Source organism: Triplophysa dalaica, chromosome 15 (assembly GCF_015846415.1).
Source record: "Triplophysa dalaica isolate WHDGS20190420 chromosome 15, ASM1584641v1, whole genome shotgun sequence".
Lineage (NCBI taxonomy): Eukaryota > Metazoa > Chordata > Actinopteri > Cypriniformes > Nemacheilidae > Triplophysa > Triplophysa dalaica.
Window position 1 is genome coordinate 1,777,991 of NC_079556.1, and position 15,575 is coordinate 1,793,565.

Consider the following 15,575-nt stretch of genomic DNA (forward strand, 5'->3'; position numbering starts at 1 on the left):
TATACGCTAAATAAGCTATCATCAGGCATAGTATGATTGAGCTGAAGATTTGGTGGACTCACCGAGACAAGAGAGAGGTATCGTGTAACTTGGCAAGAAGAGCCATGTGCTCTTAAACGGCAGAAAGAGGAGAACACAGGCTGGTTTTCACACAGCTGTGGTAATCTAAACAGACATACCGGGCTTTAAAAAGCCAGACCTATTCCAGGCCGCCATCTCTGCTGGAGTCTGGAAACAGAACGGGAAATGGACTGCTTGGGACAAATGCCAAAAACGAAAGAAAGGTCAGACAATCCCGCAAGGATAGTAATCATGAGCGCAACAGGTTTATATCTTTGCACTTTTTACTTAAACCACATGTTCTACATTTGGCATTTCTTTAACGTTAACCTCATGCTCAAAGTCATCTCACCTTTGTCCACAATTAGAACCTTTTGCAGACACTGAAAAGCTATGATGTCAGTCCATGAATCTCTCTGTTTTTCTCTCAAGGTCTACGGAATACGTTGCAAACATCTATAACATTGGGTCTTAGAAATTTGACTCAAAATATGACACAAAAAGTGGTGCAGTTGCCAACGCTGGCAATTTCTCAACATGTATATACAGTTTTAGATCTAGATAGGTTTGCTTTGACACAAAACTCGTTTTACTTGATATGTAGAACATTACTTTGGCATGCAAAAAAAAAAGATTTACATTTAATTTAAAAACAGCTGTAAATAATGGGCCCTCTCTAAATTCATGTTTGATTCAGAGGTCAACATGTCTCACCCATGAATGCATCTATTCCCTATACAAATGTAAAATAAACACAACATCTGATCCTTGTATTTTTACGGACTTCAATAGAACCAGAGTAACTGTGCTGTTGACAGCTGTGTACTTTGCTGTCCGTGAAATGTTACACAGATGGCATGGAAGAAGAACTGTGTTTGTTTGGTAAACACATTGAGACTAAAACTAGTCGCATTTGATCAGTTCTGGCAGGGGGGTTAGGGTGGTCTTAGCATGTATTTGACATTTTCAGATTCTAATTTCAGGCCATCAAAATGTTACTATTGTAAATTTTAAATATTGCAGCACTTCAATGGGGTGTCTGCCCTCAAAACTACATAAGAAAAGCAGCCAACAGCACTTAAGAAAGGTAACTCAAAAATAATGAATAATTTCAACAATAAGATTTATTAAGGAATAAGACATGAGAAATCATTAACATTCATTTTACAGAGTCATTTACAGCTAATGGTGTAAAGGGATAAAGCAGTTGCTCATGCATATTTAATGTGCATATAACAAAAGCCCTTGAAAATCAGCAGGTGAACTTGCCTTTGTAACATTATATTGTCAAACAGACTGCATCTGTAATGCGCTGCTTCAGCTAAGTCATACTTTCTGTAGCATTTTCATGTATGATTAACCAAATATATTAACTTATAAATATCTTATTTAGAAAAGTAAACCATGTATAATGCATTCACATAGTACTTGCTACGTAGATGCATCACAGCAAAGCTGGATTTATAATAAATACTAAACATAAAAGTAAAAAAGGCAAAAGACATCGACATCGGGGGGCTAACAAAGAAGGTTTTCAAATGCCATTTTGAGCATTCGTTTAGTTGTAAAAGTGCAGGCAATGAAGCCGGACAGAAATCGAGTTCCCAGATGATAGGATTTCTGACCGAGAGCGTATGACAGGCAGTTTTAGGCCATGCAGCTGAATTCTGTCGAGGCACTTGATTGTGTGACTTGCCACCAATTTGATTGGCCGGGTGCGTACTGTTTCGTGAGTCTCTTACACGGTGGTCATGAGTTTTAATGAGCCTGATCTGAAACGCAAGATCTTCTTCTTCAAGTTGTGAGAAGCCTTGATTTTGACGAACGCCTTCGCCTGTGCCGCAGTCATTCCTTGGGACTCTGCCTGTTTAAACTGGGGCCAGTTGACCCCTGCGCTACCTTCAGAGTCGCTGCTAGTGCTGCTCTCAGCCACGTACTCCGCCTCACTCCCGCTTGACTCGCTGTCACCGAAACAGTTGGTGGTGTAGTTACTACGCTCATCTTCGCTGGTGTCCAAAATGGTGGAATGGAAGAGGGAGGCGCACTCCGCCGAATATTCAGAGTCGCTGCCTACGTAAGCGTAGGGACTGGTGTAGTGCGCGTTAGACGGCTGGTACATGTGACCCAGCATTTCTTGTTTCTGCCTTCGATGAGCTCTCTTGAAAGCCTCCTCGTACGGGATCTCGTGGAGACCCCTCGGGCGCCAGAGGTAGTCGTTTCGCTTGTGCTTGGGTTTGGCCAGCACTGCCTCATGATGCCGATGATGCCTGTGATGTCTTTGGGAAGACGATCGATCCGTGGAGTTGGTGTGCTTCTCCAGGATTCGTCCTTCAGGGATGGAGGCAGGGATTCTCTTGGTTTTTGATGTGGATTTCTTAGAGGACTTGTGCGAGTGGTAGACATTGTCTGTGTGTCGAGACCTCCTAGATCCAGTCCGATGCTTGTGGGCCATCTCGGAAACGTGCTCGGAAACGTGCGATCTGGTTTTTGCACTGTTGGTGTTTTTCACTTTAACAACTTTGATGTTTTTAGTGCCACCCTTGCAGAGATTTACATTCTGTTTTTGGCCAGCGATGTACTGGGCACTGACCAGTTGACCTCCCTCGTCATAGCTTTGAGAAGAGGAATCAAGACTGAGCACTTCTGGAGCCATCCTCTCCACCTCCTTGCCACATTCGACTGAAGCTTGAGTCTTAGGACTTCTCTTAACAGTGCTTGCTTTCGCTGTCTGACCTGAATTGTTGTCCTCCACAACGTAATATGAGTGTTTGTTGAGCTTCGGAGAGGAAACAGCATTTGGGCTTCCTAAATCCTGGCAGTCCTTTGATAAAACACTTAGTGGCTGGCCTTTACCAGCTCCAGAATTGTTATTCTTCAAAAGAAAGTTAGTATCATTGGTGGTTGTGTAGCCATTCTGTGGATGACTTGAAGAAAAAGATGCTCTGTTTGGTAAGGTTCCTTCTTTGGACTCAAAACTCCATTGTCTTTGGGGTGAAGCTGTTCTTGGCTCAGTGCTTGTTGCTGACACATCTTGTAAACATGTCTGCCAGTTAGGCTTGAGGTCAGAGGTCCGTTGTTGGGGCTGGACAGCAGCAGGCCCCCGTGAGCAAAGACTAGCCTGCCTTAAAATGCTCTTGGAGGGGTCAGTGTTGATGCTTGTTCGGGGTCTGTTGGTCCTCAAAGGCTGCGCTCTCCTCTGAAGCAAACCAAAGATATAACTATCCAGTCTCTTGTTTGGCAAAGAAACATGCCAGGAGGAATTCTGGGAACTCGTGGGGTGATCTGGTTTCTGCTCATCACTCGACGCTTCACCCGGTTTAGAAAAGTTACAATCATCCTTAAGGTAACCAGTCATTGATTGAAGGAAGACGGGGCTTTGAACAGCCACCGCATGTAGAGGGCTGGGATACCGGTATATGTCACCACCATTTTTGGCAATGAGGTCACAGTGGAATTTGGACACACCCTCGCTGCCACCATCTGGGGAGGGGGAGTAAGATGCAGAAAGAGACCTGTGGACTGTTCTGGAGGTCAAGTCTTCGCATTGGCAATCACACTCGGCACAAACGCTCAACTCATCTGCCAACAACAGAAAACACAACAGTCAATAAAACCATAAAAGAATGCAAGCTCAACTATCACCAAACATTTCATTTTAAGAATTTCACGTGAGAACACCCTAATGTAGATTCCTTAGTGTTTAGCGAAGTGGGTGGTTGATTAGTTTTGATGTGCTAATTAGGCTTTTGTAAGTGTTTATAGGTGTGGTTGGGAGAGCCATCAGCAGGCATCTAAACAGTTTCTATCCCTGTTTGGGACTAAACTTCTCTCGTTTCACCTCTGTTTACACATTCAAGCTTAAGTAATTACAGAACACTTACAGAACGCAGAAAACAACATCAGTTGAAGAACTAGAAACAAATGAACAAAGACACCGTTTTTTCTGATGCCAGCTGGAGCAAACCATCAGTATAAAATAAAACACGGAGCTGCATTTGATTACCAAAGCTTGAACAGTGTTTGGAAAAGTGTTGATGGATAACACCAGCCAGAAAGACTCGGGAAACCTAAAAATGTCAAACTGAATCTCACCTGCAGGCTTCTGCCGTCCGTCGGAGGCACAGAATGAGGTGTCGAGGGGGGTGCACAGGCAGGTGGTGGAACGACAACTGGACAAACACTCGCTGAAGACCGAGTTTGAGGAATTGGAGAGAGATCCTGAAGTACCGTCACTTAGCTCGTAAAAGCCTGAGAAAGAGAGAAAGAGACGTTAAACACTTCAATTTTACATCTTGGGGAAAAACGAGATGTGTGAATCTTGCGCAATGAGGTTTAGGACATTATAAACTGACAGCTATAGCAACCTGCTTTACTTTCAACTAAACTTTTTTACAGAAACCTACATCCGAAAGCAATTTGCTTAATGTTGCTTCCAGGAAAGTATCAATTTGTCAAAGTAAATAGATCTGGCAACCAGGCCTCCGTACATTACAATTGATATTAGCTTTAAAATAGTGAAGAAAATACGAAATCTCCCACAACAACTACAAGCAAAACAGAAAAAAGCTGTTCACTTTTAGCAGATGCAAATAAGACCAACTTTCAAATGGAAAAAATCTGTCGTCCCATAAATAGTAGCTAGAAGGCCATTTAAACAATCAAGACTTTCACAGAGTAGCATACACACGTGTAATCAATCTCCACTTTATATAACCTTCCTCCAACAAAAGTGCACTCAGTCCCAGCACTAAAATGACCTCTCGTATTTGGAATGTAAACTAATGGAGCCGCGCAGGCCTCCGGCACAGGGGCAGATTGTTCATATTACCAAATTAGCGCGTAAACAAAACAGCTAAGCAGTTTCCAACTGACATTGGGCCTTACAGGTACACATGCTACCACAGGCCCAAAGCACGTAAAGTAGGCAGAGCGATATAATTCGTACGGGATGTCTGATTACTCATCCCGAGTGATTGTGGAACATGACGAATGATTAAATTCTTGTAAATGAGCCTCATTAGAAATGGAGACATCTTGGCATGCACTAGTTGCTAACATTGCTATTTGTGCAGGCATTCGATTTAGCCAACTTGACCTTTTATACGTTCGTAGATGTACAACAGGTACCAACCTGAGCTCGGCCGGCTGTCTGTCTCCACAAGTTCATGTGATGTCTCCGTGTCCAATCGCAGGTCGCTGATCTGTCTGTCTAGCTCCTGGAGCTGGTTGATCAAACCAGCATCTCGCTTCCGGAGGCAGTTCTATAAAGAAACAGTCATATTACTGTACATGTTTACACACATTTTCACAATGTCTGTTTTGTGGCACACAATTTTATCATATTCTATAGTAAAATAACTTTGCAACACTCATCATTTTATTTCTTTGAGCAGGTGTATCAACTGCATATGTCTCAATGCTGGTGGGCCTGATCAGACAGACATATTTGTATGAACGACCCAAACCAAAGCGACGCCGTGTATAGGAACGACCGTCCAGCTTTATAACACCGCTTTAGAGCAATTGGACGCGTCTGACAACGCCCGTATCATGTGATGCATTCCAAATTAAGCGTGCCGGAATGACAGACCGAGGAAAATGTGGCCCCTTCGGAGCAGACGAACATAACTTCAAATGATCCATAATATGGAGACACATTATCTGCACATTTAACTGACGTCTGCTGATAGAAAACGCAGGGCAGATTCAGACAACATGGAGAAGTGAAATGGCGTTGCCTTTGCTGCAGAGCGAGGCTGTTAAAAAGCCTGGTACTGACAGGCAGGCCGCGAGTGATTTATGGGCTCTGCGCTCTCAGCATGCTGGGCTGTGAGGACCGATTTTACACAAAGTGCCATTTGCACAGCACACCGACGGTTATTTTGAAACGGCATCGAATTAACCCCAGACACTGTTGATGGCCTGGGCTTAGTGCCTACATTCTTGTTTCATTCTGAACATGCTCAGCCTCAAACTCTGTCAGAGACATTTGCTTCATTTCTTCATGAACATAAGGTCGTTTTTCAGACTGCATTGCAGCTCTTCTTGTAACCTATTGGGGGAAACTTAAACCCCTTGGCTACATGTCTGAGGCTCGAAAAGCCGGGAAACAAATCAAGACCTTGTAATTCTTTCCTGTATACAAAACATTAGCTACAATGCAAGGTTCCCAAGGAGTTACAATAATGGAAATGTTTGCAAATAGTCTTAAGTGGAACCAGGTGTCTGGTCATTTTAATCTTGGTCATCCTCTGAGACAGCAGGGGGCTTGAGCCGGGCTTTAAAAGTTCATTTCCATTGAAACTCCTCAACTAATCTCATTCAGACCCCCCTGGATCAGCATCAGAAACACAGGAAGTTTGATTTAAATGCCTATATGAAGATTTCAGGTCACCGGTGTTTTGAATTAAATGCAAAACATTGTACTTTAATCCAACCCATTACTTTTGTAAATAGGTGCACATAACTTCCCTCATTGTTTCAATTTAAAGTGCAAGATCCCCGTTTTATATAACGGAATGCTTTTAATCCGGTGCATGTGTTCATGTAAAATCGTTTGTTAAGTATCTGTGTCTTGTTTTTTGTTGTTAGTTTCGCACCCCTTTATTAGAAAAATGTTAAATAAGTAAAAACAATATAATCCCATTTTTTATTATTACTAAATCAACCTCATTCTAACTAAAAATAAGTTTCATGAAATAATGCCAATGCAGATGTCCTAAGATAATAACCTTCGATTAGACATTATAAATAGTACAATAAAAATGTCCTTTGAATGCATAAAAAAAAATCACATTTTGTTCCTGAATATCAGATTGGTTGAATCAATCGATACCGTGGGAGCACCACGGTACATTTATGATATCATGGGAATAAAAAGATACCGTGTGATTTCCATAGTTATTTTATACATAGTGTCAATATTGCAGGATATCGAAGTACATGATAATTCATTTAAAAATGTCAGTGATTAAAACAAAATAAAATAATTGAACTCACCAGTTGTTTTCTGAGCAATAAAATATTCTCCTCCAAAAGTTTCTCTTCGTTGTTCAGATAACTGTCCTCCACTACAACGCTCGGGTTCTCCTCCTGAAAGTTTAACACACTCCTGACCAGCAGCTCCTGTCTCTGCCTCACGTACTCCAGTTCCGCCAGACCCGCGACAGTCGCGTCCAAGCGCTCGCGGGTCGAACCCGCTCCAGGTCCGCGTCCCGGGAGCGCGCGTCGCTTTCCTTCCGATCGCGCATTATGAGCGCAGAATAATCCCTGGACATCAACATCTCTGACAGCTCGTGCATTTATACATCCGACAATAAAGACCTTAAAGGAGTCTGATCACACCTTCTGAGAGATACTCATTACATGGTTGGACCAAATCCACTCATTAAAAGTGATATTGTCGAACCCGAAAAGATCCGAAAATTAACATAAAGTGTAAAAAGGCACAACAGTGTTTGTCCTGTACTTATAGTGCATTTAAAAGCATGATGTCCTTGATAAGGAGCAGGAAAAAGTCCAAATGTTGTGTCAAAGAGAGAAAGAGAAGTGATGTGCACAGTCCGCGAGATGCTGAGCTCTGAATGTGAGTGAACCAGACTGAGCGCTCAATCAATACTCACGCGCTCGGAGGAAACCCACCGGTGATGCCGAGGGGTCCTATCGCCCGCCCAGTTACGCTCACCGCACTCTCTTTCGTTAATTAACTATTTAAATCAAATTGATCAGAATTTAAGATAAAGACTATAAAGAATTGCTCAAAACACAACATTTCTGTTACTTTTTATGTTTCGTGAAAGTGTCCTTTAAAAAATTAATTTTGCTTATATGTTGTATATTATTTTTGTCTATTAAAAAAAAGACAAGAAGCATCCAATTTAACAAGGCAACTTCCTATTACCCATACCTCCGTTTGTATTTTTTCACATAGTTTAAATAAATAAATCTAGATTTTAAATTGTGACGTGTATTCCACTAAGGTTTCATGTGATAACTATTTTATTAACTATTGCATACACTTATTACTCCAAATACTTAACTTTCACAGGATATGATAGCAATAATGCCCAAAACCACGATATTACCATGGTATCATGTCTCAAACAAGAACAACATCAATAAGCAAACATGCACATTAAGGTGGAAATGGATGAAAATGATCTCAATAATTATAGTGTTTGTGCAATATAATCAAATTAAGAGGTGGTTTAAAGTGAAAATAAGCACTAAGCCTGGTGTGGCCTTCGATAATTTGTTTTATCAATAAAAGTATAATAACCTAATAACATGTTTAATAACTTACATTACAGATAATTATAATTACAGATAATTACAGGAATTACGGATCATTTATTTGAAAACGAAGATTTATGGATGTGAATAAAAGGTGTGTGTGAGTCTGAGGTGTTCAGGTGAAGTGACTGCCCTCTACTGTTCTTATAATACAAGCTGATCTCCTGTCCTTTGAAAAAACATTCAAATGGGGGATATACTGTAAATATTAATGACAGTATTAACTTTTCTGGTTGTTTAAGCATATATCTAAATGGAAAGTCAAGGATTTTTACTTGGTTTTTAAAAGAAGGATCATTAAAACACGTGTTCAAACATCCTTACTGGTAATAGACTACACAGCTGCTTCTATAAGACGCTGATGTCCCATTTCTCAAGCAGCACATTAGTCAGAACCACGCAGAACTGAAAGCAGACGTCTGATTTGTTTAAAGCGAGCAGCTCTCATCTGTGAAACGGATTAAGATTTCACATTTAAAGGGTGGAGAAATGTGATTGTTTTGGCAGAGCTGAAGCTAATTAAAGTTTCAGACACAAAGAAATGTGGATTTATGCAGATTTCGCTTTCAAAATTGAAACACCTTTATTATATTGATATGCCTATTTAATCTCAGCTGTTGACAAAGCACAGAGTAAACTTATTTAAAGAATCACACTAGGGTACAAATCCTTCGCCTGTGCATTTGCTTTTTGGAAATACTGTATATTGTGAACAAAATTGTGTAAAAGAAGTTCAGCTTTAACGTTCAATTTATCAGTCTGTAAAAAACAGACTAAAGTTTAAAAATCTAATTTTGTGTTAGAAAGCATCAAAGTTTGATTTGAGTCTTTAATTTATATATGATTTCAATTTACTAAGTCAATTTCAAAGACATCAAAGTTATACGTTCACAGAATGTTGTTTACTTGCTATTGGATGCTTTTAGGTAAAAACCGTAAATCACAAAACAATTTCCTTAAGCTGGGTTCTCCCATATGGTTTAGTAATGTTTGGTAACTGCCATAAAGTTATTGTAAAAATCATGTTAACACTTTCCTTGAAGCATGTATGTATAATGCATTATAAAGAGTTATACATACATGCTGCAAGGAAAGTGTTACGGAAATATTTTTTTAAATATTGAAGATTCATTTAAATATAATCTCTGGGTTGGCTGAGAATCTGAGTGCGGGGTCTAAGGGTTTACACAAATTATACAACAAGAGACAAGCAAGGTATATACTGTATGTTCAGTCATATATATAAAAAAAATCCAATTATAAAAAGGAACATTCAGTGTGTATACTCATCCGAATAAATGAGTTTTGCCTGCAGCTGTGATGGATAGACTCATTCTGCGTGAGGGCTCCGCATTCAGCATGTCTAATTAAAAACACTGCACCTCCAAAACCCCCGTCCATCAAAACCAGCCGACGGTTCAGACAGTTTTGTGTGATTCACAGCTAAGCAGCCATTGAAGAGTCAAGAGAAGACCTTCAGCAGACAGCACAAAGCTTAATCTCTCCTCTAAACATGATTGAGAAAACGGACGCATGGATGCTTGTATGAGGAACAGATGTTTGTAACACAGCTGGTGATGCTTCTCATAGTTCCCTGAATGAAACATTATCCATGCTTCAATCTTAACAAGAACACAGCAATAGATGCAGAGAGAAAGAGCGGCTTTAGGGCACGAACTCTGACGGCAACAATATTTCGACAGGGTCATGACTGGCGGTCGCCCTCCGGGGTGAGATTATGGGGACAGGAAGTGACCCGGGATATACACACATTGTAATTGGATCAAAGAGAGAAGCCTTTGTGCCATCAGAATCAAATCTTTTAGACAAACAGGATAAACTCTTACTTTCTGAGTTTGTGGTTTAGAATGACCGCATTTGTGATAAAGTGGTTAACTTTGGGCTTATAAAACAGAAATGCCTCATTCAAATAAAAAAAATGAAAAATCTGACCTAAAAAAGGCTAGAAAGTCTTGCGTAGACTAGCTTCGGTAGTACAAAGTCACAATTGTGCTTTAACCTAATCCAATCGCTCACGGTAATTACCTTATGAATTTTCTAAGGCCCATTAAACCAGAACAGGAGCCCATTATGTCGCACTGGCAGAAACACGAGGAATAAATTAATACATCTAAATACATCAAAGCAAGTGCCGTTCCTTATACCGAACAGTGCGGACAAATTGAGCAAACGCACCTTGAGGATTTATAAACGTGGTCCCAATCGTCACCTCTCACCTATATCCCGTTTCACGCCGGACACAGAGCGCTTTTATACAACCCATCAGTCATAATACTGATCTTATTACTTTGAAAGTACACCCAACGTTTGTGGCAATGATCCAAAAACAACTAGTTCTAGGTGTTTGGTTAAGTTTTCCTAAAGCGGTGGAAGTAAAAGCATTGGAAAACATTGGATCAAGATGCATTTCCCTATACATTCAGATGGAAATTAAAATGGGAGTGCATGTGCACTTTTTTGAATAATGGTTCTTAGATGCATCTATATATCGGCTCATAAGCGGTCAATAAAAGCAAATTTTCACTCTATTGGCCACCAACCGATAGTTTAAAAACAGCCAAGGATCAGGGCCTGTCGATCAAAAGAGCACAGAAAAATGCAGTGAAGAAACATCTCCAATTTGATGTTCAATATTAATAGTCAATATATGAATTAATAACATTCAGAAAATTAAGAAATATTAAGTTAACCTTTAGAATTGTTCATGTGAGTTAATGTAAGCACCGAACTATCAGTATCATCAGATATCACTCTAAATAACCGGCTATCGAGAAATTTAGTATCGGGGCATTTCTATTCTATAAAGGGTTCTTCACTGTGATGCCATTGGACCAAAGAACCCTGAAAGATCCTTTTAGTCAATAATTTTTTTAAAAGAAACATTTCTTTTTTATAGTCCCTGGAACCTTTTTCCATTACAACGACCCCATACAGCTTGAAAAAGCTTTACTTGTGAGGCCAGCGTGTGTATTTTTAGTTGGAGTTCAGATGACATTGTGCAACTCATACAAGTGTCAAGGTCGAAAGCTTTGTTTGTAATTTGAAAGGCATGACTATTCTCTTTACCACACACTGTGAGAAACCACATGCCTCACAAACTCTGCAATCACTCGTCAATAATGTTAGAAGATGCTTTTCGTGATACAATAATGAAAACTACGGTCTAAGCATCTGAAGAAAGCAAAAACATTTTGTCAAAATCAATTACAACTTTTCCAGAAGAAGGAAGTGTAGGAAACCTTGTAGATAAAGAGTGGGGAGATTTAAAGGAATGTACAACATCTGTGGCATGCTGACGACTACCACAGGCAATGGTTCCAGCCGTCCTTCAGCTTGTAAAAACAAACAAAATCACTTACAATAGAAGTCTATTGAGCAAGACTTTCTCAATGGATCAAAAGCAGGAATTTTAAAACTGAATTGTTACACGCAATATTTAATAATATTTGGGCTTTAAAGTAATCTATTGTAAATCATTCTGTTAGCTGAAGCTACCGTTGTAGGTGAAATATTTTGGCTATTTGAAGCCAATCTATGATGAATTTGTCTCTTTCTGCTAACATGATTTCCATAAACAGGAAGTTCAGGAAATTCAAGATGATTATTCTTGAATGTTTTAATGTTTCTCAGTACATTGTCTTGTCCAGTAGACTGTAGGCACATTACTGTGACCTCAATTGTACCTATTTTAACAAACTGAGAGATTATTTTTTCTCATAGAAGACATTAAGACAGATGTAATTGAGAAATAATGTAACCAATTCCCTGGTCTGCAGTTTTGTTGTCCTTTGCAGTTTTACTGAAAACAGAATGTATGGATTGATGTGTAAGAGGTAGCAGACAAGGAGACGAAACGCAAAACTGAATAATAGTGGAAACCCAAAGCTACTGTACATTTCCCATGTGGCTCCACCTAATATCAGACAAACTTATACATCGAATCCCTGAATGCTATTTTATACTAAGCTACGCCTATTTTTCACTGCGTTCAACATTGTATGATCGTTTTAAACAATCTGGAATTCTTTATGCAAGTTTCACGTAATCGAAATTGAATGTATATTTATAATAGCCTACACATACTTCGTGTAATTGTGCATCATTTGAGCATGTTGTGTGCTGTGTTTCACCTTTTTGTGTTTTTCTTATTTTTCCTGTAAAGCGGCTTTGGAAAATGCACATTGTGAAAAGTGCTATATTAATAAAATTGAATTGAATCTCTGAAACAACCTCAGTTTCGCCTGAAGTCACCTATAGGGCACACATGCTATTGGTCAATAGTTTCCAATAGTTAAAGCATTGATTTAATGTAAACTTAAACAATTTACAGTAAGATTAAGATTTAAAAAAGTGACCAATTCAGAAATTTAAAGATGTCTTTAAAGACGAACCTCATCAATTGGGTGCGGTGGTGTTTCAGAAACTGTGTTTTTAGGTTTGGCGACAAATAAATAAATACACCATATAAGAAAGACAAAAAAAAGATCATGCAAACCGTGAAGCATGACAAAAGTCAATGCAGCAGTATTTAGGAGCTTTGCAAAGTTTCTGCAAAGACAAATTCAATATCAAGAACTTTTAAGCAAAAACTAAGTACTGCAGAATGTTTTGCACTAAAAGGGTTTAAACGGCGATTCTTTTGAAAACGCACACATACACAGAAGAGCGTAGAGGCCAGGCGGTCTCCAGGATCTCCTTCCTGTCATCCTGTGGATCATTAAGAGTATTAATGGCGGGGTAATGCGGGTCTGCACAATGCCAATTACCCTCCCTGTCACACAGACCCCTCTCTAGAGCCCCTTCACACCCATTTATTCTGAACACACGCTCACTAGAAGCGTCTGAGGGCAAACACACGTGACACTGAACATGCGTGAGTAGTTTTCCATGCCAGGTACACACGCAGAAAACCACAATGTTTAACAAGCATCTTTAGTCAAAGAGTAAAAACAGTGTGAAAAGGGTTATTGTGGTCTCACAATTTAGGGTGAACACAATGATACCTGAATAGATGGTTGTGACTTAAACAAAAATAAACTGAAATTACTTTAGATGTGGCAACACGTTTTGCAAAAAATGCTTTTAGATTTGAAATTAAATGAATAAACAATAGACCTAGTATACAACATATCTCAGACACTTTGAGGTAGGCTATTGGAAATTTTAGTGGAACATTATATAACATCCTATTTTTCATGTTTCATGTCATGGATTAAACTTGAAGGAAACTTATTTTATTTATCCACTACAAACCTTAAACCACTAAGACCAGTTGGTAAAAAGTAATTAAAAAAACTATGAATTTATTTCTGACATCTCTGCCATCATTTGTGTTCACTCTCAGCACTTTTATTGTGCTTTCAAATGCAGTGACATTCATACATGTCCATTACATTCCACACGTCATCTTCATCTTTAAATGTCACAGTCAAATCACAAAATAAAACATAATACATCACACCTCCAAACAATCTGTTATCTGGGATAAAAGGTAAAGCAATGAAAATAACAGTTTTTCGTCTGAAAAAGATAATAAGACTGTCACTTACAGTCATGTTGTCATGTGTTCCATTGGATGTTCTGGATTTGTGGTTCTGTAATGCAGCTGCAGTACAGAGCCGTTCTGTGTTCTCCCATGAAACAAGATGTGATGCTTGATGAGTAAAACCAAAAACTCCTTATGGGACAAATAGCATTCCAAGCAATGCCTGAAAGCCATTAGTATAGATGACAACAAATTCAAAACAACATAAATACAAGCAAATGATGCAGACATTCTTTTACGATACTATCTTAAAATACATATTGGCATTGTTTTGACTCACCAGTAACATTTCTTTCTTAGGCATTATTTTAAGAGGGACTATAATATCCTAATTTAACTAAGCTATGGTCCCGGCTTAAGACAAGGCTTGTCTGTGAAACCGGGCCTAAAGATCATATTTATGCAGAACACAGTTTTCAAACAATTCACAATTATCTCAGCGCTCGTGCTTCTGTCCTGCATTATTAAGTATTGACAGAGCAAATCTTTATTTGCATAACAGGTTCTTTAGACAAAACGTAATTAAAACGATTGAATATTTTTTCTATGCTAGCATTCACTTTTAAGCAAATATTTAGTCACTGAGATGGAAGTTTAATCTAAAAGTAATGAGTTCCACGCGGCGGTCCGTTTCTCGACTGAAAGAGATAATACCGATTGACATTTTGCTTTGCTTTTTCTAATCTCTGCAGTGCTCGCTTTTACCTGGAGGTTGCGGGGATGCGGTCGTCATGACAACACCTTATCAGCCACCGGTACGCTCCCACCTCCATACCCTGCCCTCCATCGTTCATCGCCGGGATTTGTGCGTAATTAAAACACAGTCACGATGCTGCAGATGCTTTATTTTAAGAAAAGCCCCTCTGGGTGTTTGAGACGGGTTGGACAAAAGAGGTGCTGTGTCTCAAAATGAATACCAGTTTTGCTTTTTAAGGTCATAACCTGCAGAAGACATACTCTAATTTATTCTAAAATAGTGCGAGACAGATGAGTTTGTGTGTGTTGTGATTACAGATGGGTCACATATTTTTGAATAATGAAAGCTACATTGTATAATAGAGTGTTGCCCAAGGCATCCGGTTTTAGCATCGCTGTGGTTTTACGCCAATTAATATTCCATGTATTCATTTATTTGGCAAGTAGCCATGGCATTAATGGAATAATATACGGTCAGCCAGCCATTACTGCAAAATACAGTCCTTCAGGCTGATTACTTATCTAAAGAAAATGACAGCTAAGACAACTTTAACATTCCCAACATGGCCTTTTTCAGTTTGGCTAAATGGACATAACAAAATGACAGGCGTAAAATTCACCCACGATGCATTTAAACAGTCTGTCAGCACTCATATATATCAGTGTGTCAACATTTCAGCTATGCACTTATCGGTATCTCATATGCTAATGTCTTTGAAACATGATTAATATCCTTCTGCAGTTTCCAGCCTATAATAATACATCTGTAGCTCTGGATAATTGCTTTCCTCTGATTGATCAAAGCGTCCATTACAGCCTGACATTGAAATAATACAACAAAAAATAAATGTGTTCCCTTTTAATTCAAGAATAAATTAAATATTACGCAGAGCTGATTCAATCAAACACAAGGGAGTGGAACAAACTGCATAATCGTACTATGAAAGCACAAACTCGCTAT

General features: G+C 39.2%; 1 protein-coding gene across 1 annotated transcript; it reads right to left on the minus strand.

The window, feature by feature from the left end:
* Positions 1-1,164: 1,164 nt before the first annotated feature.
* Positions 1,165-7,655, minus strand: dact1 (dishevelled-binding antagonist of beta-catenin 1). The gene is given in 5 exon segments (XM_056768723.1): positions 1,165-3,639; positions 4,153-4,308; positions 5,192-5,321; positions 7,060-7,250; positions 7,253-7,655. Coding segments are annotated over 5 exon segments (2,427 nt in total). The 5' UTR covers positions 7,362-7,655; the 3' UTR covers positions 1,165-1,798.
* Positions 7,656-15,575: the final 7,920 nt, after the last annotated feature.